At 35.2% G+C, this 26,021-nt stretch overlaps 1 protein-coding gene across 8 annotated transcripts; it reads left to right on the top strand.

Annotated features, from left to right (window-relative positions):
- Window positions 1-956: 956 nt before the first annotated feature.
- On the top strand, window positions 957-24,289 carry LOC111782659 (sister chromatid cohesion protein PDS5 homolog A). 8 transcript variants are annotated; one of them, XM_023663456.2, is made up of 33 exons: window positions 957-1,232; window positions 2,127-2,330; window positions 2,426-2,607; window positions 5,111-5,237; window positions 5,325-5,543; window positions 6,984-7,200; window positions 8,024-8,169; window positions 8,278-8,423; window positions 10,413-10,562; window positions 11,151-11,199; window positions 11,279-11,470; window positions 12,165-12,347; window positions 13,737-13,891; window positions 13,970-14,096; window positions 14,204-14,353; window positions 14,440-14,499; window positions 14,740-14,876; window positions 14,978-15,095; window positions 15,277-15,411; window positions 15,532-15,728; window positions 16,373-16,529; window positions 16,656-16,802; window positions 18,331-18,420; window positions 18,509-19,135; window positions 19,290-19,394; window positions 20,493-20,572; window positions 21,154-21,205; window positions 21,337-21,420; window positions 21,523-21,560; window positions 22,566-22,628; window positions 22,707-22,861; window positions 23,350-23,726; window positions 23,814-24,289. In XM_023663456.2, the coding sequence occupies exons 1-33, from the start codon at window positions 1,131-1,133 to the stop codon at window positions 23,853-23,855; spliced, it is 5,013 nt and encodes a 1,670-aa protein (XP_023519224.2). In that variant the 5' UTR covers window positions 957-1,130; the 3' UTR covers window positions 23,856-24,289. The 8 variants fall into 8 exon arrangements, with proteins under 8 accessions (XP_023519224.2, XP_086976564.1, XP_086976569.1 ...); XM_087120437.1 differs by lacking the exons at window positions 957-1,232; window positions 2,127-2,330 and adding exons at window positions 3,126-4,441; window positions 4,529-4,685 and having other exon boundaries at window positions 2,470-2,607; XM_087120438.1 differs by lacking the exons at window positions 22,707-22,861; window positions 23,814-24,289 and having other exon boundaries at window positions 23,350-23,489.
- Window positions 24,290-26,021: the final 1,732 nt, after the last annotated feature.

The raw sequence follows: 26,021 nt of genomic DNA, 5'->3' as shown, positions 1-26,021 counted from the left end.
CTAATGTGCTTCATTGGTTAAGGCGATAGATTTGAAATCAATTGAGTTCTTCTATAGGTTCAAATTGGGACATTCCCCACTCCAATGCCAAATAATTTTTTCGCTACTGAGCGAAAAAATCGCTACATTTCAAAACCGCCCTAGTACGCAAGGGAAAACGCGCCGGTTTTGCCGGTTCGCAAAATCCCCACCCCAACGCCAAGAAATAATTTTTTCGCATTGCGAAAAAACCGCCCCATTTCAGAACCGCCCTAGAATGCAAGGAAAAACGTGCCGTTTAGTCCCTATATTTTTAAATTTATAATAATTTAGTCTTCAAGTTTTAATAACTAACAAATTAGTCTGTTAACTATATAGAAGCTAACATTACGTAGTAATAATTGATAATTAATTTTGATAAAAAATTTTTTATGATAAATAATTAATTGATACATGTATATATAAAATGTTCTTGAACCTATTTTTTTTATTTATAATTTTTAAAACAAAAAATTATACGAAAATAAAAAATTGATTTTTTTATTTTTATTTTTCCCATAGTTTGGAAAGATAAGTTTCAACTTTGGGATGTTTTTTCTTTAATAAAAATTATTATTATTATTTTATAAAATAATAAAAAAAAAAAGAACTTCAAACTAACCTTTTTTTTTTTACAATAAAAATTATTATAATTTTAGAAAGTTAGGAAAAATAAACTTATAATTAATTAATTAATTAATTTTAAGAATAAATATGAAAACTAAAATTGGAAATTTAAAAGTAGTAATTCTAGGGTGAAAACTATAATTAAAAGAAGTAAAAGGACCAAAATTAGGAAGTTTTAAGTAGAGTGGGGCTGTTTTTGCAATTTAGAAGTTTTAAGTAGTGTGGAGTGGGGGGCTTTTTTGCAATTTGGAGGTTTTTACTTGGAAGATATTTATAGTTGGCCAAAATTTGTTGAGAACTTATTTCGCCACTGAGAGACGGAAGCGAAGAGAGCGGGAGGAAGAACGAGCGCGAGAAAATTGAGAGAGTTTCAGAGAGTTTCAGAGTTCTTCTTCCATAATCCTTAATTCCACTCTTCACTGTCCATGATAGACCCCCTGCTTTCTTGAGATTCAGAAACTATACCGTTTCTTTCACCCTCCGCCATGGCCCAAAAGCTTCAGCAGCAGCAGCAGCAGCTCAAGGAGGTCGGATCCATGCTCCACACTCCTCCCACCACTAAAGATGCTCTCATTAAGCTCTTGAAGGTACTCATTGCTCTAATTCTCATTCTTTTCCACCTCTCTTCTTACCCCAGTTTTGGGAAATTCACGCTTGTCTTTTTCCTCTGTTTCGATGAGGGGAGAGAGTTCTGGGAAACCAGAGCAAGGTGGAACTCGTCCTTTGAATTTTTGGTTTTGGTTTTTGTTTTTGTGGAATTTGGATGTGTTGCTTCGAGTAATTCAAGGTTTCAGTCTTCTTTTTTTCTTCTCATCTCGTATGGTTAGCTCAGCCGTTTGTTTTATTTATTTGTTCTTTTCGTTCGTCTCAAGTGAGCATTTTCGACTTCTCAGTTTCGATTTCTGTACTTTCCGGAATTGTAATGGGGGATTCTTGAGAAGTCTGTTCTGTAGTCAAAGTTCTTCACTCTCGTGTCCTCAATTGTGGGTGTTGGGTTAGATATTCCCCTTTAGTGTCTTTGTTCATTTTTCTTGAAGATGTTTTTCTTCCTTCGCCGTCCCGGTCCACAATTAGCGAAAAGTAATTTCCTCGGTCAAAGTTGTCTCGCATGGAGCTCTGGAAGTTTTGATTCAGTAGGATCTAGGTTTTTTGTGTGAATATTTGTCGGATTTTATTGGGATGTAATGCATGCATGTTGCCAGTGAGTCGTTTGTCTTCAAATTCTTATGAATTGTTCAGTTTTTGTGTACTCCTGAGTAAAACTTGCTCAACTCTTGACGCTCCATGGCAATTTAATGCTAATTCCATTGTTCAGTTTTTTATGCCCTTTATCGTTGGTACTAAGAACAACAATTTATGAGGTCCTTCCTAGGCAATCTGGGAATTGAAGAACAGAAAACTCAGTTATTAGTTACATGGTCTCTTTCTAAGGTTGATATATCATTTATGTGTCTCATGGTTTGCCGTCTTTCAATTTGCAGCAAGCTGTAGGGTACCTTTCTGAACTGGATCAATCACCGTCAGCTTTAATTTTGGAGTCGATGCAACCTTTTATTAACGCAATTATCAAGCCAGAATTGCTTCAACACCAAGATAGGGATGTCAGACTTCTAGTTGCAACATGTATTTGTGAAATAACACGAATAACAGCCCCTGAAGCTCCTTATAGCGATGATGTTTTAAAGGTAATACTGGCCAATGGGACTGGATTGTGTACTTATTAAGTCTGATTTATTAGTTAGACTATGCGGTGGTTTAACTTAAGTCCATCTTCTTGCAGGACATCTTTCACTTGATAGTGGGTACATTTAGTGGATTAAATGATACTACTGGTCCGTCATTTGGTAGGAGAGTTGTCATTTTGGAGACACTTGCTAAATACAGGTCGTGTGTTGTAATGTTGGACCTCGATTGTGAGGATCTGGTTAATGAAATGTTCAGCACATTTCTTTCCGTTGCCAGGTTTGTTTAATTGAATAGTTTTAATATTTTCAATTTAAATTGGCTTTGATGGACATCTTGTTATGACGGTGATAGTAATCATAGTAGCATCTAGAGAACATGATCCAATTGGTCCAATAATGATTGGTTAATATATTTGCTCTATGCAAGTTATGTCATAGCAGTTGCCGAGATTGGATACCTTCTCAAATTTCACCCCGTTCTTGATTATAGTCCAAGTATTGTGCATTATTATTGGTTGTTTACAATGAGTCTCAACGTCTATTTCACAATAAAAACACTATACAATAATGGGGACAAAATTCTCATTGTTTTCGAGCTTTCTTGTTTTATTTTAGTGAAGCATTATTTATATTGTTGAGTCCTTGTGCTTACCTTTTCTTTCAGTATGTTGGTTTGTGTCTATCAGGGTTAAGCATCACATATACATCTATCTTTTAGCACATAAAAGTTCATCTATGGCTTGATTGGTTCAATATAATCATCCACCTAATGTGTAAACTGTCTAATTGCTCTAGGTTTATTGATAATTCCCAAAGCACATCACATACTCTAGAAGATCCAAGTGTTTATAGAGGAGCATGAATGGGTGGTTTGTCATTAGAGGAGAAAGAGTGTGTTATCAACAATTTGTTATAAAAGATAGAAGGTAAATACCCAAGTAAGAGGACGACAGTGATACTTGATAGTTAATAGGAATCAGATATTGAGCATTTCTTTTTGAATCCTATCAAAGTGGTATAAGAGAAGTTGATCTTCTGGAATGGTAAAAATGGAATTATGCTTGGACGCAGTAGAAGAGAAGCTGTGAGCTTTATTGAGAGGTATTCTCAGAGATATTATACGAAGCTTCAATATGAGCACACTGAAAATTCCGATCCTTATTTAGAATCTACCTGCAATCATATTTCATATGATCCAACTTTTGACGATAATGATATGCAATCTGTGATGTGGACATTGAGTATTAAAAGTTCCTCCAAAGGTGTTTGATTGCATTCCTAATTTTTATTCAACTTCAAGGTTGAAACCTTCAATTGGATTGAATTTGATAAATTGTTTGTGAGTTCTCTTTATTAAGTATTCTATTGAATGTTTGTGATGTGGAAGAGGTTATAGGCACCATGGGATGTATAGATGCACTATAAATGGTTTGTGTAAGCTCTTCCTTGGCTTGTTTTGTAGGGAATTATTCAAAATCCATGGTACACACTTAAAGTGTAGCACCATGGGCAAAACGAGGTAGGAAATTGTGCAGTTGATAGAGGCTTTCCCTCAATGTAACTCCCTTTACAAGCTCTTATAGTGGGTTCAATGGGTTCCTTGCAGTTTTAGTACAGCAACGTCTATCATAGATGGCTGTAAGTTGATTTCTCCTTGATAGTTTATAGCCACGATTCTCTCCCATAATTCCTTGTGAAGTCAACACTACATCACCCGTTTCGTTGTAAACCAATAATTACTCAAGAGAAATGCAGTATAGGGGAGCTCTGGACCTAGTTAGAAGGTGAACATTGGGAAATGTGACTATATATCCTTTACACGGTATGATGTACAATTTTATGGAATTGAGTTAACCTCAAACATCAACCATACCGTTTTTGTGGCTAAAAGACGTCATCAAATTTGTTCATTTGTTCAATGTTCTATTAAAGATAGAGGCATCAGTAGGCAGGTGGCTGTAAGCCAAATCTTGTCCCAGTTAAGAAAGACCTTGGGGGCTAACAAACACTCTTCTGCTTTGGGATTTATGGGACCGATGACTTATTTCTACCATGAGGACCAAAGTTTTTTTTTGAGGTCCACACAATGGATAATGCTAATATTTGTTGAGGTATTATTAATACAGTTGAAGGAACTCCCGTCCATCTATTGCAACTTTAGAACATTTCACCTCTATTAACATAATTTTTGCCTTCAGGATAAGGTATGTTCACGGCCAATGGTATGCTTCCACACCCTAGAAGATCCAAGAATGACGGTATATTGGGCAAGCTTGTGAGAAAATGTCTTGTGGCGGGTAATTGTAGAAGAGTACAAGGAGTAGTGGTATTGGAAGAGTCTTATGTAGTTAAAGAGTAAGTAATAGGAGAGAATATTAATATCGTAAGGGAAAGGTTGATTTTCATTACATTAGTTACAGATTGTATGGGAGGTTGGGAGCCTTTCGAAAGCTTCTTGCTCTAGCATGTCCTTTTTCTGGGTTAAATTCAAAGAATTCTTATTTGAATTGTATCATTTTGTCTTGCTGGTCGTAGAGTTGCAAAAGATGGAAATGGATTTTGTCTGTTGGTTGTTTGGTTGGTTCCAAATGACATTTGGTGTATATTGGTGTCTGCTTATGTTTTTTCACGAGTAGATAATTAGCCTCAATCAAATGTCAATATTATTTGTAGTTATAGTTTGTTATCCTTCTTTCTTTCCCTCTTTTCCGGGTAAGATTTCTTTCTGTTCTAACTTTCAAGACATCTTCTATGTACTTAATTATAATTGACCAATGCAGGGAGGATCATCCTGAAAGTGTTCTCTCGTCGATGCAAACTATAATGGTTGTTCTCTTGGAGGAGAGTGAGGACATTAGAGAGGAGCTCTTATTTACTTTATTATCCACTCTAGGTCGCAATAAAAGTGTAAGTAGCCTTCTTACCAGGACATGCAATTTTTCTGATATGTAGTTCCACTATTACAGAAATGATGCTTCATGATCTGAATTCCAGAATGTTTCTTCGGCTGCAAGGAAGCTTGCTATGAATGTCATACAGAGTTCTGCTGGAAAACTTGAAGCTGCTGCAAAACAGTTTCTTGTAACTTCAATGTCAGGAGAAAACAAACCACCATACAATCTGATTGATTACCATGAAGTTATTTATGACATATATCGATGTGCCCCTCAGATCCTATCAGGAATTGCTGCATATCTCATAGGAGAGTTACTGGTAAAGTCTGTTGGTGACTATTTCACTTGTCTATTTCTCTCTGTTTTTTTTTTTATCTCATATGTGGAATGATATATTAATGGTTGTAATTTTATGTCTTCATGGCTTTTTTGAATATGATTGCTTGCTTGAACATAACTGAAAATGAAGGTTTTCGAACACTTCTGGTCCTTGAGCTTTCATAGAAATAACAATTTGGTCCCTGAACTTTGTTGTGTTACAATTTAATCTCTGTACATTTAAATTTATAACGGTTTAGTTTTTGAACTTTAACATGTAGCAATTTAGTCCCTATGCTTTCTTTCAAGTTTGTAACAATTGTTATAAATTTGAAATTATAAAGATTAAATTGTTACAAACTAGTGACTAAATTCCATAGAAGTTTTTTTTTAACCAAAATGAAATGCATGTTTTGTTTTGTGTTTTTAGACATCCTAGTTCCTCCAACAGTCTAAAGTTCCCTCCTTGTTTCTCCTCCTCTCACTTTGTTCTTCCTTCCCCTCCTACCGATCAGCAATGCTGTTTGATTTCTGGTTCCTGTAAGGAGTTGCAAATATCCTGCTTTAGGTGCTTGAATCAATACACATCATTGAAAGTTGATTTTTAGAAGTACGGATGTACTAGAGTTAGAAATATGGAAATACAATTCCACCCTTATGCAGTTGAGCTGGGTTCTTTGGTATGGATTTGTTCTTACGTTCATAGATATCCTTAGACGACTCCCATATGTCAGGGAATTCTACCTTACATAACAAAAATCCTTCGGTGCATGATGGATCAAAATGTTTTCTCATTCAAGGGGCACCTTTCTTGAAATTTCAAAACTGAAGAACACTGAACTAAGGTTGCATTGTGCTTCCTGTTTGTCAAAACTAGTTGGGCGGGGGTGGTTCTTGGCATGTTGGTGGGTTTGCTTGCAAGGTAAAGAGATGCTAACGTTAGCAATTCTTGAATATCAATTCTTCTAAATCCTGTAGGTTTGTTTTAGAGAATGATTCTAGGTTTAGGGTTTAAAAGAATCATGTTTCAGATGGAGATGAAGTTTTTATTCTCCTAGTTTATTAAATAAATTCGATTTGTTCAAGGTTGCATTAATATGCATGAGTATTGAAGCATAAAGTTTAATTTTTCAAGGTGTTTTCTTTTCCAAGGATACTTTTGGTTGTCTTCATTCGTTCAAGAGCTGCTGTCTTTGCACTGATTCCACGGAAGTTTAATGGTCATTCATTCACCTACTTGTCATGAAAGTTCTTGTTCATGGTTGTTCTCTTTATGGTTGTTTTTCACTCTCTTTGTGAGTTTGTATCCCCTAAACTTTTAATCATTTACATTATATCAATAAAAAAATTATTTATCCTTAAAAAACAGAACTGAGATTAAATATGTACTCTAGAATGTTGGTCACTTTCTATTTCTTCTCCATGCCGAAATTTTTTGCAGACTGATCAGCTGGATACTCGTCTAAAGGCTGTTAGATTGGTCGGAGATCTGTTTTCTCTTCCTGGCTCTTCTATATCTGAAGTTTTTCGGCCAATTTTCTCCGAGTTTCTAAAAAGATTGACAGATAGGGTTGTTGAGGTTCGTATGTCTGTCCTAGTGCACGTGAAGAGCTGTCTACTATCGAATCCTCTTAGGGATGAAGCATCTGAAATCATTTGTAAGTCTTACACATTTTCTTCCTTTCTGTTCATATTTTTTTCTTTTTTTTTTTTTTGGGGTGGGGGGGGGGGGGGGGGGGGGGGGGGTTGGTGAGTCGATAAAAGCTTTATATTCATGTAGAATTTTAATTCGTTGTAAACCTAGATGAAAAGTTTCTTACCCAACAAAAGGACAAAGGTCATAAGGGAGCTTTTTGTTGGTCATGATGAATACAAAAGATGGATGACTATAAAACTTGTTAGTGTTTGAAGACCTTAGGAAGATATAAACATTCCACTATTTTGCCAATATAAATTTCAGCTCATTTGATATCAAACATGTACTCTTGACCAAGAGGACAGAGCTTTGAATCCCCTACTCAGCATATTGTGGAACTAATAAAAAAGATTCTACTATTTTGCAACTTTAACATTGGTGAGTTTGATATAATGAACTTTATTTTAACCCATTAGCTTAAGTTTTTGGAGATGGGTGATTTAACATGGTATTGAAGTAGGAGGTCCTATCTTCAAACTCCCATCAGTAGCTGCTTTGGGAGGGGATTCTTCTTGCCCTTGCCTTTAGGTTGTCTCCTTTTTCGATAGAAATACGTTGTTAGATTTCTTATAAAAAACAAAAACCTGTAATATCATTCCTTTCCAATTCATATTGATTCTCACTTATCAAGCCTTCTACAAGTTTTCAAGCCCACGAATGAGGGGAGTGTTAAAGTATTGATATACTTAAATTTACTGTAACCCATACGCTTATGCTTGTGTGTTGATGAGTGGTGTATCAGTTGGTAATGTTGGCTGATTTCGTTTTTGATTTGGCCTTTGTAGCTGCTCTTTCTGACAGGCTATTGGACTTTGATGAAAATGTCCGAAAACAAGTTGTTGCTGTAATTTGCGATATGACATGCCTTTCCTTAAATGCAATTCCACTCGATACTATAAAGCTTGTTGCTGAACGGCTTCGAGATAAATCTGTAAGCATCCATCTTCTATGATCATTATTGCTGTTAAAACTTCTGTTGTGACTATCATGATTATTCAAGACGAATTCAAGTCTTTCTTCCTATTCTCTAAACATGCAGCTACTCGTTAAAAGATATACAATGGAGAGGCTAGCTGAGATATACAAGGTCTATTCTGTGAAATCTTCCGCTGAATCAACCAATCCGGACAATTTCACCTGGATTCCTGGGAGGATTTTGAGATGCTACTATGACAAGGATTTCAGGTCAGTGAAGTTTATTTGTCTTACAACTTAAGATGCAAGTAGCTTGTAATATGTCTTCATTTTCCAGGAATGTGTGGTAGTTTATTCTAGCACTATTGTTCATTTTCCAATTTGTTAAAATTGGGATGCCCTTCATATTCCCAATTTAGTTTGTTAATGTTTTTATTTATTCATTCATTTATTTGATTCCTTTGGGAGTTTGTATTAAAAAAATATAGATATTATTTTTGAACGCTACGCTGAATTACTTTCTTTGGGAATCTCAGGATGACATGTTTTTTTAAGTGTCAATAGCCACAAAGAGTGGCGCAAGTCTTGTGATGCTAAGGGAACCAAAAATGTATGAAGTACAGGATTGAAATAAATTGAGAAACAGAAGTTTCAAGCTGTGATAAAAAAAGCTTTGCTTTCATAATTGTGAATGGAGCGGGATCAAAGATCCTTACATAATTTCATGGAACCATTTGCCACCCAAAAACTTCCAGTATCAAGTCCAGAAGTTATAAACGAAGGAGCAGGTCATAGAAAGATGAATTTGGTATTCTGTATTCCTTTTGCACAAGAATGAGAAGAAACTCTGTTTTGGAGGTCCCCTGTGCTGGTAACCCCCATGGGTAAGCCCTCAAGGGGAAAAAACGATCTCTTTGGGATATATGCCACCTCAACTTCCCCCATGGTTAAGCCCTCAAGGGGAGAAAATGATCTCTTTGGGATATATGCCACCTCAACTGCTGTTAAATAAAGGATCCACTTGAAATCATGGCTGTTAATTAGGGCACAATTTAAAGATTAAATCTTGTAGGTTTCTCTGAAAATACAGACCCAATTAAGGATGTATTCCAAACTTTGAGAGGGTTTTATTTGTTCTGTTGGCAACTTGTAAATTTTGGGCTGAAGGTGATGCTAGAGGCTGACTTATTCCAATGATGAGTCCGGAAGGTTGTTTTCTTACAATTGCCATTTTTCTTTTTAACCCTCTCACAAATGCTTCTGCTCAGCTTAGAGATGTAATGCCAAGGAGTTTTGGGTGAAATTTTATCAGAAGGAAACGTCCAAATATGATCAGGGGATGAAGAATAGTACTTTGCATGAACCGCCGTGCCCAAGTTTCTTGATTTTTCTTTTTCTTTCTTTGTTTTCCCTCACTTTTGTGAGTTTGAGTCCCTTGAACATTTCCTTTTCATTCATCAATAAGAAGTTTCTTAAGAAGTTTATTGTAAACAAAAAGAGCTTTTTTCCTCCGATTTATGTTGCTGCTACCTAGATCCCCCCAGGAGACAAGTTGTTCCAAGTAATAGCTAAAAGAGAAGTAGATTCAATGAAAGTTGATATCGCAATTCTTATCCATGAAGATTTGGGCATTACGCTCCAACTAAAGATTCCAAGAGAAGGCATGAACATGACAAAGCCAAATGATCTTTTTATCCTTTTTAAAAGCATCACCTTAGCAAGAGAGAGATAAATGATAGAGTATCATTCGGTCTTGGGAATTCCCATCTAAAGGCTCCTTGCAAAAAATTCTAGAACTTGCTTACAAAGTTGAATCTGTGTTTCTTCATTGGAATAGCACATTGGAGAGCAACTTGGGGATAAATACGGCCAAGGAGACCTGTTTTGGAGCTTGCAAAAGGTATGCATGAGTGCCTGAGGTCTCATATGAAGAGTTTTACCCTCTTGGGGAAACGACCAGAGCCAGACCAAACATGCTGATATAATGCTGAGTTAGTACTTGATCCATTGAAGGAAAGAGATTGATTGATTTATTTTTTCTTCGTTGCATGCTTCAAGCTCTTGCTGTAAAGTTCGTTTTATAGTGGTTTGAAGGAACTGCTAGCTGCTTTATTGTAGATAGTATTCTATTGTAACTTTTAGCCATTGGTGCTGTAAGCATTGCATTTCTATCATTCTTCTATGCATTGGATTGCCATTCTTTTCTTGATTTTGTGTTGCGTGATCTCGGGTTATTGATTTTTAGATTTTGATTTGCAGATCTGATGTGATTGAATCCACTCTTTGTGAGTCACTTTTCCCATTTGAGTTTCCAGTGAAGGATAGAGTTAAGCATTTGCTCAGAGTTTTCTCCACATTTGACAAAGTTGAACTCAAGGCTCTCGAGAAGATTCTGGAGCAAAAACAAAGGTATGCATTTATTAGACCAAGAACCTTGAGGCTGTGTCTGTTTCACAGGGCTTGAGATTGGTTTTGGGAAGGATATAACAATCTTTGTTTTGTAGATATTTACTTTTAAAATCTAGATAGTTGTTATCCAAGGATAAAAATGAAATTTTATAATCCTTCTTGGAGATGAAACTTTTTTCCTTGGGAAATGAGTAGGAGAGTGGAGAAAGAAATTACTCATTATTATTTTCTAGTTAATGTGTGAATTAATTTTAATTCTTTAATTTATTATTCATCTAATACAAATATTTTTTAATTAAATTTAATAATTTAAATTACTTTTTCCACAAGTAAAACCAGATATTAATTATCTTGCACATTCAAACTCAAATGTTTTTTATCCTACACATTTATATCCTAGGTTTTTAACTCCAATATATTTAATATCCATACCCATCATATAATATCAGTGATCCAAATATCCATACCCAAATATAGTATTAGCGAACCAAATGGGCCGCAAGTGAATTTTTACAAACCTCCCAATCCTACAATAAGTAAATAACTGATGCACACTACTTTCATTGTGGGTCCACTTGAATTTTCCAGGTTGCAGCTAGAGATGCAGAGGTACCTGTCTCTTAGGCAGATGAACCAGGTTTGTGAATATTCCATGTATGGAAGTTTATTTACTAATAATAGGCAGAGTTGGAGATTTTGATTGGTTTAAGATGCAGGATGGTGATGCTCCTGAGACCCAGAAGAAAATACTGTTCGGCTTTCGAGTTATGGCTCGGTCATTTGCTGATCCTGCAAAATCTGAGGAAAATTTTCAGATTCTTGATCAATTGAAAGATGCCAATGTCTGGAGGATTTTGAGCAATCTCATTGATCCAAATACGAACTTCCATCAAGCTTGCAACTTGCGGGTGAGAAGTGAATTACCATATAGGCATTTAAACAAATCTTCCTTGCTGAGCATGGGAGGTATTTGGTCTGTGTGAATTGAACGTACATTAGGTCTCCTTTTTATTTATTATTTAGTTTTATGAAGATCAACTGCTTTTTGACCAAGATTAAAGCCTAAACATTCTGGTTTTCTGAAAGGAGTTTTAGGAGTGAATTAGTTTTATGTCTCTCGAGCTTCAATTGCAAAAGAGTGCAGAAATTTCCCTCTATTTGTGATATTGCATGCTCAGGCCCGAGTAAACTGAGTTTTTCTTCCATTCTGCAATTTATTTCATATGCTTCCTCCCTACCCCCCCCCCCCCCCCCCCCCCCCCCTATTTATTGGTTTTAAGTAAGCAAAAAATTTGAATAGAAGTGCGTGGAGAAAGCCTACAACAAATCAAAAAATTATAAATAGATTACATAAGGCACTCCAAGTGGAAGAGACACACAATTCCCAACTAGTTTCCACCCCTTTTATTGCCAGTGTTACTCTCTTCTACAAATACATCCAAGAAGATCGTATTTGTGGGTTTGGGGTTTAGTTGCTTATTTTGGAACTGAAAATTCCATCTTCCTTTTTAGACATTTTTGAGGGGTCTGCTTTTGCTTTAGATTTTCAAGAAATATTTGTAATGAAACTTTTTTTTTTTTTTTTGACTTTTATGCTTTCAGGATGAGTTGCTCAAAATTCTGGGTGAGAAACACCGCTTGTATGATTTTCTAAACTCATTATCTGTGAAGTGTTCCTATTTACTTTTCAACAAGGAACATACAAAGGAAATCCTTCAGGAAGTGGAGATTCAAAAATCTTCTGGCAGCATGCAAGACATAAAATCTTCTATGACTATGTTAGTGGTAAAAACCTATCATGGCTTAATCTTTCAATTTGCATCTGAAGTATGATCTCGGTGATATTTCTGTCTACTCTCTTGTATTATGGCCTTGCAGTTGACCTTTCTGACAATTTTGCACATTGTGGTTTTCTGTTTAAGGTATCAGCACAATAATCTGTGCTTATATTTACTTTTGGGTGACTTTTGTTTATAAGTAATGAATGTTTCAAGAATTTTTGTACAACGAAAACATAATGTTATGAACTTATACTTTCAAATTAAATGATTGTGCTTAGTTATCTGCAAGAACAAGTATTTGTACTTTCAATGTGTCCATGGTTATGCTTAAGCTTACCTAGTTGCCTAAACTGGGCTTATTCAAACTGATGTCACGAGCTTTGATGTTGAGCTTGATTTCTTTCAAATTATTTTAATTGATTGTAAGATTTAGAAGGTTATTGGAAATATTAGTTATTTCAGTTGAACTCTTTCTTTTTTGGTATAGGGTTGTGGTGGTATCACTTAGTATGTTCTCATGTTCCTCTCTATGGCATTAGCACTTGAAACAATATAATATTGAGGCTAAACACTTTCAATGGATCTTTATATCTTATAAGAAAGAAGATGGAGGGGATGCGGGGTTTGATCTATAAGCTGTGTTTTAAAGTTTATGCTTCCACATGGTGTTCCCTCTCTATATAATTTTGTTATTACAACTTCTCTCTATCTTTGCTGATTGGGAGTCTTTTTTTGTTACCTCCTTGGCTTGGTGGTGCTATCTCCCTCCCTTTGTACTCTCTTGGTAATCTTATCACTAAAAAACAAAAGATTGGTTTTTTTGCCATAGAGAGAACTGTTGGAAGTAATGGACAGAGAAAGAACATTCCTTCTAGTATTCTTTTTAACTTCTATTAATTTTTTTTGTTTAGTTCCTTGTATAAAAAGGGCCATTTCACAGTCAATTTCCTTATCACAGTTCAATGTCCGTTGGGTATTTATAAGGGATACTTAATTGTCTACTTTGTGGATGTATATTTAGAAGATTGACTGAAAATAGAGGCCTCTGAAAATGTGCCATCCTTTGGTTGAATGAAACTAACTTGCTTTTTAAGACAAATTAGATAATTGAGAAGGGATTTGAGATAAAATTGATTTCTTGAGGTTTTTAGCCCTTAAAAAGATTATTAGATTTTAGTATTACTTTTATTTATTTTTTTACTTATTATTATTATGGTGATCCGTGGTCAAATCTTGTATAATCTTTCATTCTTTTGTTCTTTTTTCCCCTCTAAGATGTCTCAAAGGGATGTCCATCCTGTTGGTCCCTTCTATATAACTCCATGATATGTTATTTGTTTTTCTCTCGTAATAAAGTCATGATTAAAATTCTCCCGGACATTTTTTTTTTCAGATTCTTGCACGCTTCAGTCCTGTGTTATTCAGTGGGTTTGAGGAGGAGCTAATCAATTTTCTTAAAGATGACAACGAGATAATTAAAGAAGGAATCCTCCACATTTTAGCCAAAGCTGGTGGTACAATCCGCGAACAACTGGCTGTTTCATCAAGGTATAGCTGAAGAACTTGCTCTGTTTGAACTTGGTTATTGAATATTGTATTACCCATCTTCTTGTTATTTATCTCCAGCTCCATAGACCTTATATTAGAGCGGCTCTGCTTAGAAGGCACTAGAAGACAGGCGAAGTATGCTGTACATGCTTTGGCTGCTATAACAAAAGACGATGGGCTAAAATCACTTTCTGTTCTGTACAAGGTTTGTTTCAGCATTTTCATGTACCAACTAATAATCATTTTTAGAAGGAATGTTCTCATGACTTCATGATGGTCCTTGCATAATTCACAACTTCTTAAAAATTGTAGAGGCTTGTGGATATGCTTGAGGAGAAGACCCATTTGCCTGCTGTACTTCAGTCTCTCGGATGTATAGCTCAGACTGCAATGCCTGTTTTTGAAACTAGAGAGAAGGAAATTGAAGAGTTTATTATAAACAAGATTCTCAGATGTGATTCGGTAAGTTTCCATCATTGGGTTTATGTTGTTTCTTGAGTATGATTTGATGCTAATTACATTTATGATTGCTAATGTTTCTATTTCAGAAAGTGGGAGATAATGCGAAAACCTCTTGGGAGAATAGAAGTGAGGCTTGCTTGTTAAAGGTGGATCACTTTGGATTGTTTCTTTCTCCCTCACTCTCTCTCTCTCTCTCTCTCTCTCTCTCTCTCTCTCTCTCTCTCTCTCTCTCTCTCACACACACACACACACACACACACACACACTAGCAAACATTTGTGATTGAAAATAATTAACAATTTCCATCAAACATTTCACAACATAAACTTTCGATATTTGATTTTTTTTTTTCTCTCACTACGCCACTCACTTTTCCTGAGAAACAGATATTTTCCATTAAGACCTTGGTCAAGAGCTATTTACCTGTCAAGGATGCTCACCTCCGTCTTGGAATCAATACTCTTCTAGAGATCCTTGGTAACATTCTTGCCCATGGAGAAATATCAAAAGATATCAAATCAAGGTAGTCACATCAATATCAGAATAATTTTTATTCACATTGCAGTCCAGGAGTATTGTGTATAACAAGCACTTATTGATTGAGGCTTTTTTCCTGTTTTACAGTTCAGTTGACAAAGCCCATTTAAGACTTGCATCTGCAAAGGCAATTCTTCGATTATCTAAGCAATGGGATGATAAGATACCAATTAGTACCTTTCACTTAACCTTAAAAACACCTGAGGCAAGTCCACAATAAGTTTGTGTTCTCGAACTGTACATATTTTATCTTTTAACTTCTTGATGTATTTCTGATCTCATATAAGTAGTATTGAAACTTATTCTTGGCATTGTCATACTAAGGAAGTGATTTATTTGTGAATGTAAGATTAATTGGTGCTTTTGCATGTTTTGTTGTCTTGTAGATCACTTTTCCTCAAGCTAGGAAAGTATTCTTGAGCAAAGTTCATCAATACATAAAGGACAGAATGTTGGATGCAAAATATGCATGTGCATTCTTATTTAACATAAATGGTTCCAATCCATTTGAGTTCGATGAGGTATTTACTCTAGACTTGATTGGAACTGGTTTTTCATTCATCAGAGAAATGCACATCTCATCGCTTCCAATGGCTGGCATTTCAATTATTGTTAATTTCATGTACTATTTGAATTAACAGGAGAAACAAAATCTGGCTGATATTATTCAAATGCATCACCAAGCTAAAGCACGACAACTGTCAGTGCAATCCGAAACCAATTCAACACCAGCCTATCCGGAATATCTAGTGCCATACGTGGTCCATGCTCTTGCTCATCATTCATGCCCAGATGTTGATGAATGCAAAGATGTCGAAGCATATGAACTAGTATATAGGCAAGTTTATCTCACAATATTCACCTATATTTATTCTGGGGGTATATATATATATTAGAAAAGAAAATGTAGAAACATCCGTTAAAAATAGGGAGTAAAAGGTATCCTCTCAAGCCAGACAGGAGGCGACAATTAACTCTTAGAAAGGCTGCACCATCTAGTGACCAAAAGGATAATTTGGTCCAGCATCTCTTGAGAAGAGAGTCTTATATCGGAAGAGTCTATAATTCATTTCAAGTCAAATGACCCATATAAAACAGCAACAACTATCTCATTGCAGAATCTTATGCCAAATAATACCTCAAGCCAGAAAATCCTCCAAGAGGTTCTAGAATGTAGATTCAAAGCTTAGCAAAGACAATGTAACTTTTGCAGAGAAGGGGCTAGGGGTACGCTTATATATGGCAATAGCCTTTTATAAGTAAAGGTGTAGCCATCTGTTTTCTCAAAAAAAAAAAAAAAAAAAAAAAAAAAAAAGAAAGAGAGAAAAGAGAAGAAAAGAAAAATCTTGGTGTCTCACTGGATGTATGTTCATTTAGGTTATCAAGGGCCTCTTGTTAGTTTATTAGTTTCTTAAATCATATTCACCAATCAGTAACATTTTAAAAAACCATCTTTTCTTGGACTCATTTTTTATATTTCAGGCGATTGCACCTAATTCTTTCTCTACTAGTTCATAAAGACGAAGATGTCAAGTCTGAGGCTAATAATACCAGGGAGAAGGAAAATATTTCTACCATATTCTCCATCTTTCATAGTATTAAAAATAGTGAAGATATAGTTGATGCAACAAAGTCGAAGGTTAGGATACAAAATATCTTGTTGGCTTCTATTCTCCCATTCTATTCTGTTTTTTTCTTTCAATATTCTTAATCGGAGAAGACTCTAATGACCACATTTGATAATTTTAATCATTGGGGTTTTCAGATTTCATTTGCAATTTGTGATCTTGGATTGTCAATCATCAAGAGATTGGCCCGGAAAGAGGATGATTTTCGAGGATTGACTGCATCAATTTCTCTGCCTTCCATGTTGTACAAAACGAAGGAAAAGAAAGGAGGAGAAGATTCTGTTGTATGTTCAAAGCTTCTGCCTGAAATATGTACTCTTGTGACTCAATTTAATGTGTATTTTACTAATAAGTTGGCAAAGAGTTTTTTGATATATGAACAAAACTAGGAAAGTCTAGTTTCTCTTGAAAGTTATGTTGTAGTAGCTAAGAAAGGAAACTTTTTAGTCATTCCCATTATATAGGGGTCTTGCTGAAGTGTGACATATAGGCATGGGGTTATGGGTTTCACAATCCCTTCTTGTTGAATCACCTGGAGTCGCTCTTGCCCAAATTTGATGATGTATTTATTATATTAAACTTAATCTTTTTTTTCAATTGATAAAAGTATTATAATCTATTTTTAAAATTGAAAATGGATAGTAATAAATTATTGAAATTAGTTTTGGAGCTAGTTCATATTAGTGAGTTGGAAAGTTGTGTCGAGGGATTTCAGAGGGTGGGCTTGGGGTGGGGGATTTGGCAAATAAGTGTTTCTCTTGGACTAGTGGTGCTTGTAAAGATCCCACTCCCTAGGAAAAGGTCAAATCCTTTGGCATGCAGCCTTTCTTCCCTCCAATTTATAAAATATTTTGGTTAAAAGAGTTTAGAGAGTTCAAAGATACTGAGAGAAATCAGTTCAGATTGATATGCATTTCATGGATCTCCTGGGGTTGTTAAAGAGTTTCATAAGTCTTTTGAGAAGCAAATATAGAGCGCTAATTCGTCCAGTGTCCTCTGCTCCCAAGAGTTTGGGATCAGATTTTATTTAAAGATTTTTGGCCTATCTTTGTGTCTGCCGGACTCATTTTTGGAGTGGTTTTGCACCCTTGGAGGAAAGCAAGGATTTTGTGGAAATTTGGAAGGAAAGAAATTGGTTTCAAAGACAAGTCCTGTACTTTTGAGTTCTTTTATATGATACTGTACAAAGTACTTCATTCTTATGGTGTCTTGGACACAAGAAATTCTTTTTCAATTATAGTCCCCCTAATTCTCCAGGATTCTGACGTTGTGGTGCTTCACTAGTTTTTCTTTGGGGGTACCTCACCCTTCTGCCACTTGGCTGGTTTTCTCCATTTTGATGGCTTAATATGTCTCTGTTTCTTATAAAAAAAGATCTTAACAGTTGGAGCAATCTCTTGTAGTTGACTTTTGTTTTGTTTGTTTTTTCTGTTGTTTGAGCTGTTCTTTTTTATAGGCACCTCCTTTTAACTTTCATTTACCAATTTATAGGCACCTCATTTTATACTTTCATTTATCAAGCTGGTTTTTTTTCTCATTATTTGTTTACGAGTTCATTACTAATTATTTTATAGATAGTATTTATATACATACTGAACTATGACTTACCGTTGGAAAAAGAATGTTAGAAGATGTTTCTTTAACATTTTCCTTTAGATTGCAATAATATTGAGAGTTAATTGTAGTTTAGTCATGGGTTATGTTGATGGACTGATATTAATGATACTATGAATCCGAATCATGGCGGAGACTTTATACATGGTCCTTGCATGGTGGTTTGATTGTTTTCTGATGTGATCATGTTTTTGACAGGCTGATCAAACTGAAAGTGAAGCAAAAACATGGTTGGTTGATGAAAGTGTTTTGGCTCACTTTGGGTCACTCAAGTTAGAATCAACTGAGGTTGTATGTTTTATCACTATGAGTGTTTTATGTATGACTGCGTCATACTTTAACTTCCTAAGTCTTAACACGATTTTTTAATCATCAGATTTGTACAGAAGCTGCTGCAGATGAGGTTCAGAATAAAGATGAAAAAGATGGAAATAACGTGCCTCTCGGAAAAATGATTAAAGTTATGAAGTCATCGGGATCAAGGGGAAAAAAGTCTAAAAATGTCAAGAAGAAACTGGTTGAGAAGAAGAATGCAGAAAACGATGTTGATATCTTGACAATGGTGAGGGAAATAAATCTGAGTACTACAAGCAAACTTGAATCAACCAATGGTCGTGAAGATTTTCATGTTAAGAGAACGAATGTGGATGCAATGCCCGCAAGGAGCAAAAAAAGAAAAAGTAGTGATGCAACATCTATTCCAGTCTCAAAACATCAAACATCATCATCTGGCCATAGTCGTTTTAGATCCAGAAGTACTTCAAAGGCACATTCACCTGGTTCAGGAAATACCTCACTGAGTGAAGTTGACATGGGGAAAAACCATGATTCAAATGACGATGTATCCAAAGCGAAGATGATTGGAGGAAGCAGAGCGTCAGATTTGTTGGTCTCATGTTTGAAAAAGCCTACAGTTTCTTCCAAGTCTAAAGCCAAAGGTTCGGGCAAGGGTAATTATGATGAGGAAAATGACCTTGAAAATTCCATCGACCTTGTTGATAAGGTGGCATCTTAACTATGCCTTGATCATTCCTTCCCGCTTATCTTTGTACTTATATTGCATTTATTTAATTCCTCTCTTTCTAGTGTTTTTTAACATCGTGAGTATTGGCAGTCAGGTCAACTTACACCCATCATTCTTCCTTTTTAACATGCAGCATTCTAGTGCTCCGGAAAAGGTTGATAAGAACAAGAGTAACTTGAAATCCTCAAGTGGGGCTGTCAAGAAGAGGAAACGAAGAAGCATTGCAGGATTAGCAAGGGTATGCTGTTTTCTAATAGTGATATGCATGTTAATCTAACTATTTGTCCAGTTGACGTGCTCAATTATGTAGCATGTAGAACTAATCTTAAGGAATTTGGTTGACAGAAAAAATGCACCTTCGACATATTCTAGCATTAATATCTGAATCTTAATTATGTGTGCTAACAATTAGTCTTCTATGTACCAAAATGTTCTAATCTCAAGCATGAAGAACTCTGTTCATCACGGACTGATGTAGGCCACCAATTTTTTCTAAATCGGAAACAAACTTTTATTAATAAATGATAAGAATATAATAGTTCAAGGATACTAACTCCCATAAGGAGTGAAAGAGAAAGGAAAACAAATATACTACCAACCAAACAAAGCAAAACAAGAACCAACCAAACCTAAGGCTCCAACCACTGGTTCCTGAACAAACCCAGCAAAAAGAAACTAAAAAAAAAAAAAAAAGAACCAAGAAAAAATCCCAACCTGCAAAGCTTTCCAACGTTCAGCCTCAAACCCGATCCAAATGAAAAGCCTGCCTCCGAACACCACCAATGCAAAAGTAGAGCAACATGAGAATCCACAAAGAAAGTGCTCCAATGGAAGTTTTAGATTTATTTCTTTTCTTTTCATTTTTGGAATAAAAAGAAGGAACCATTCATCAACAACAGCTGAAATGCTCTCTTACATAATTGTAGTATTCTTTTGTAATCTCACTGGACGGATTGCTGAAAAAAAAGAATCTAACGAATGAATTTATCATTTGTGGAGTGAATTATGCCATGAAAAAGAGGGGGATTAGTCTTTGAGAAAGGAAGGTTCCCAATTAAAGAAATTTCAATACGCTTTTCATTTTATTCCTATCAAGTTGTAAGACAATGAAAAATGTTTCTGTTTCCAGCACTTGCTTGTTTATCGAAAATATTAATATTCCACTCTTAAGATTATGTTCTGGTATTAATCCTTCTGAAATTTATTGGCTTGACCAAGTCTATATATTCTTTTTAGTGATTTTAGATATTATTATTACTATTATTATTATAATAATAAGTATCATTTTCTTGCTTAAATCATATGGTGTCCAACCTGATTCAGTTCATAAATGTAGTGCATGTTCAAGTATGGTGAAAATGATATTGAAGACTTAATTGGATGCAGAATTAAAGTTTGGTGGCCCATGGATAAACAGTGAGTACCTTATTTATCTCATATCTATAGTTTTTTTTCCCTGTTATCATGTTTTCTCATGAGGCAAAGCCATGTTTGAAAGTTTTCCTTCTTTATCGTTGCCTAGTTTATAATTATACTTCATTCTTGAATGCAGATGAAACATCAGTGTTCATACATTTCTGAATTACGAGTGTCCTTCATTCTTAAATGTGGACTCGCTTCTTTGATGAGTTTGGATTTTCTTTAGCTAGACAGTGCGTTTGCACAGTGATAATCAAGGACTTCCTTCTTCATCCCCCCTTTAGGGAGAAAAGAAAGATTTTATGAAAACGAGACTGTGTGCTATTTTGCGGGGGCTATGGGGTGAGAGGAATAAGTGTGTTCCTAGTTACTGAAAAGTTCTAAAATCTCGAACACTCGATCGAGTGTGTGCTATTCTGCTGTTTTTATTCAATTGTTCTTGTTTGCTTTGAAGAATTATTATAGTTGCAGAGTCGCATACGCTACTTTGTATATGACGTACTGGTTTATTGCTTTTATTTTATAAAGTTATATTATTATCACCACGTTTCTGATGTATATCATTATTTAATTTTCAGATTCTATAAAGGCACAGTGAAATCTTATGACCCAATAAAAAGGAAACATGTGGTAAGCTGTTCCATCTTACCCTCGTATCCCCTGATTTCTTTTGATTCTTCGTGCTTGACAAGGCAAATTATTTGTGCTCAATAACTTGCAAAGTTCCTGACAACTTTTATTCCATGAATTTAATATACAAGATACTATATGATGATGGAGATGTTGAAGTGCTCAAACTTGAGAAGGAGCGGTGGGAGATCGACAGAGATCACAAAACTTCAAAGGTACGAGAATTATTAGCCCATTTATTCCATATTGCCTCAAACTGTTTTGACCATCTGAAGGTAACTAGATTTTTATGAATTTTTTCATTTTGTCATTTACAGAAACTAAAACTGTCCAGGAGTTGTCCTTCCCTCGAAGTGTAAGTTCTACCTCTCAGAAATCCGTTTCATCTTTTTATCAGACCACATTCAGCTGTGTATAAAATACTATCTATGCTTAATTGATTTCCAAGAATAGATTTCAAATAAGCTATTATTGTAGAAACTGCACCATCTTTTTTCCGTAAAAACATTGTACTAACAAGGAAAGGAACAATTCCCTTTTGCCATCGCAAGAGGGGTGATGATCACAAAAGGCCTTGGAGATGGAACTCCATCAAAAATCTTTATCTGGCAATTCAAATTTCGTTTCAAGTATGGATAGCATTAAGTGTAGTAGCTTTACCTTTGCCTTTAAATTGGTGCCTCAGCACTAGCTGAAGCAGGGATTCTCAACCTCCCAGGGCTGAAACCTGCCAAACATTTTACACCAACTTCTATCACAGAGCTAAATTGAAGGAATATATGGCCGAAATGTTTTCAGCACTTCCCGTGATGACTAGGGATGATTTCGAATGCTTCTTTTGAATCCTTATCTCAAGTACTTTGATTCTTTGGAGATATGGTGACTATGTGAAAACTTGACTCTCTGGGATATTAGATTTTCAATGAGGTTTGGTAATCCCTGAAAGTAGGTTTCGAAGTCAAAGGCGAGAGTTGCATCGAATAAATTCTTTTTCGGAACTTTAGTGTCCAAGAGCTCTATCAACTCGCATAGCCTGCTCAGCAACTTCTTAGTCAATTAAGGGCCATGTAATTCAAATTCTTAACCTGAAAAGACTCCTCCATTGGCTAATCCACGAGGTCATAAATTCAAGGGATCTGAGCAAAACCAGCTGCCTTTACCATGGAATCTCCAAAATTTTATTTTCTCATCATTTCCAACTTTTGTTAGTTTTTCATCTAATGCTTCTCTTTGAGCGTAACCAGTGGAAATGAGTCCTTCTGTTATGACTCGTTTAATTTGTGTGTACATCTAGATGTTATTCTGCCTCTTTTGCCCTATATAATGTCTTTGTTTCCATGTGTTTTAAATTCTTTTGCAGTACACTTGGATTGAAGAATAAAGATTTGGGTGGTTCACGTTCTATTAAGAAACCATTTAAAATGTAAGTGACTCACGGTAGTGATATTGCTTCTTTTCTATTTGTTATAAAGCACTTGGATGATGTTTTACTGTGTTCCAGAGCGAAAGGAAAAAGGACACCAAAGAAAAATTTAAAGCATAGTCAAAGTGATGCAACAAAATTAAAATTTTCGGATGCTGGCGAGAAAGGGAGTTCAGATATTTCGAACCCCGGAATTTCCAAAATGTCTAATGTATATAACGAAGTGGACTCAGGTAAAACGTGTTCTCTCTTCTAAATTTTTCCATATAATCCTTGTACCATGGAGTTCTTACCACGAAAATAGTAAGTTGTTTAAGCATCATCATTTGTCTAGTGGACATCTTTGTCCTAGTTTTCGAGAATATTTTGAGTAAGATTTATCTATCTGCCTCGACTGTTCTAGAGCGTACATTTGTTTCCTAATCTGTGCTTTGTATGAAGTTTGAGGTCGACTGCACAATTATGTTAGTTTAACATCTTCATGTTTGTTCTCTTGCAAAGTTTTTCCGTTTCATCTTTATATCCATACGATATTTATGCACTCAATAATGAGTATCAGTTCATTTTCCTTGGCCAGTTTATAGAGAATGGTTGCATGATTCATGCATAAATTTTTTGAACAACATATTTTAAAGCTTTGTAGAAAAAAGCATTATTATCCCTGATTGTGCAAATATTACTTGTTTTTTGTTTTTTCTGAGAGCTCATTGTCACCTCCCAGGTGATTCCGAAGGGGAGCACATGCAGACTCTTGACAAGGAGTTCACAGACCAAGAGGACTCTGACAGGGAAATCAAGTCAGGCTCGAGAGGAAGAGGTGAAGGGGAACATTATATCGAGGAATTCGATGAAGAAGAGAAGCCTGATGTTGACCATGATCTTGATGAGGATGCTGAGAGTTTTGAGCAACATGCTGATAACGCAAGAGAAAAAGTTGATAAAGAAGACATGGAAGCTGACGAGTCGGGTTCAAGAGAGAACATAGACAACGACAACTCCGATTCTGGAAAGATTCAAGGGACCATAAGGGAACAACAAAGTAGTCCCAGAGAGGAGCAGAAAGGCAAGGTTGATGAACTTTCTGATGATGAGCCTCTCGTAAGTCATATCTAACCAGTAACCCACCTTGCATTTACAACATGTTCATTTCGTAAAGTTTATATCATAAATCTTCATCAATTGCAGAGCAAGTGGAAGCATCGAGCGGGAAAACGAGGCTTGAGATGAACACAGTCGCGAGTATAGTATAGTTGTCGAATACTTTCAAAAGGCCAATGGCTATGGCGGATTCCAAGTGAGCTGATGAGAAGATGATAGGTGGTGCCAAGTGGGTGCCAGTTTCAGTAAGCAAAAGGAATGTGAGAGATAGAATATACTGACCAAGTTGCTTCACAGCACAGCTACATGTAGAAGGTAACATAGCAGAGACACAGTGTCTGATGTTTAGGGGATCAAAATACTAAAAGGATTAATAGCTTTTGAAGTAGAGGGGATACATGAATAGGTGTTTTGCATATAATGCCTTTTTTTTTTTTTTTTTTTTTTTTTGTGTTTACTTCCTTTATAAGACCTTTCTGGTTTTGATGTTAAAAAGTGGCCCACATGTATAGTTTGAATATACATGCTTATCATATACATAATGTATTGATCTTGAAGAATGATTCTCCTTTTTTCTTCTTCTTTGTTGGTTTATTCTAAGGAGGAAACAAACAATTGCTGCATTTACAAATGTTTCGATGGACCCGAATTATATTTTATAAAAATGTGTCATATTAACAAAGGCAAATATAATTTACATTAAATAACCATAACATTACAAATATCTCATATAAGTTTTCAAAACAAAGTAAATACAACCAAAATAGACTCGGGTCTTGGTAGGATCCCGGGAGTCTTCGGTTTGACTACATCATTGTCTCGATCACACTACCTCTTGTCTTTCTAAAAAGAAAAATAAATGAGTTTGATATTTACGTAACTTGTTATATACAAGTTTTATAAATTATCTTTCCATAATATTTTAAGTTTAATATGCAATGAGTTATTTACAGATTTTAGTGAGTCGGAACCTCGATCCAACCGCTACCTTGGTTTCTAAACTTATCTACTAGGGCCTCTCTATCATATGAAGGTATTTCAACTAATCTCTAGTTTTATCTATTGGCTTTGTTTATGCTTGTTACAAATTTCGGACTCATATTTAAGTCTCGTCTTGATAAAATACAGCTTGTCTACTAAACTCCCTAGCGGCTTGAAATAGTACACAACATGATGGTTAGAAATACTCATTATTCATAATTTAGCATGCTACAAGGATTGGTAGACTAAGAATACTTGTACACATCTCAAATCATAACAAGCTCATACGCATAAACTAGAGTCATACATCATACTTACTAATCATGAATTTCTACATGCTCACTTATGCTGTGATTTATGTCATAAAATCTCGTAGTTATTTAATATTTAGTAATTATTTTGATTATTTTATTTGTGATTTAATATTATCTATGGTATGAAAAAAAAATATGAAATTATTAATTAAACCATATGGAGTTGACATACCAGGGCATTATATTTAAGTAATAACCTAAAAGATATATAACATATGATATATAACACTATTGATACAACCCACTTTGTAATTATTACAAATGATTTAATCTAAACGGTTTATGTAGAGACATGTGAGTGGGAGTATCCTATAAAATGAGTTTGTATAAGATTGGACTACGAAATTTTATACGAAATATTTTATCCCTCTTTATAAACCATTAATTGAGAAAATTAATGTTTCACAAGATGATCAATCTTGAGCGAGTTATAAACTCCTGTCTGTGAAAGATGTAATTATAGGGATAAAACAGACTTTTGACCCAATTGTAATTACGAAGACTCGTGAAGGATTGACTTGCTTGTAATGATTATACTAATGAGGACAACTTATCCTCTGGTGCATAAGAGAACAACTCTAGATCTATAGTGAAGTGACCTATAGTTAATAAATGTAGTTTAATTAATTAATTTGGTATCAACTTTTAATATGTAGGTCCATAAAGTTCCCTTGTTAGCTCACCATAATACTTAAAGTGGTTAGAAATCACTAAAAGGGAAGTAAAATTCAGATTACCTTGTTGATCGAATATCTCAAGGCAAGAATACTTGTTTGTGATTCAAATCATTCCATAAGCAAGATTGATTATGTCTGGCTTGAATGATTCTAAACTACATAGATTTGCAAAGAAACTTAGTTATTGGCTAAGGAAAAGGTGAGAACACTTAGCCCTAATAATAATGATTACTCTGAGGGAAAGTAAAATTTGAATGACTTTATTTATCAAATATCTCAAAGAAATAACACTATTGAAATTCGAATCACTTCACAAGCCAGAT

Source organism: Cucurbita pepo, chromosome 20 (genome assembly GCF_057944985.1).
Source record: "Cucurbita pepo subsp. pepo isolate OVF chromosome 20, ASM5794498v1, whole genome shotgun sequence".
NCBI classification, from domain to species: Eukaryota; Viridiplantae; Streptophyta; class Magnoliopsida; order Cucurbitales; family Cucurbitaceae; genus Cucurbita; species Cucurbita pepo.
The sequence above is the reverse complement of the archived record's forward strand: the minus strand, read 5'-3'. Positions and strand labels throughout refer to the sequence as shown.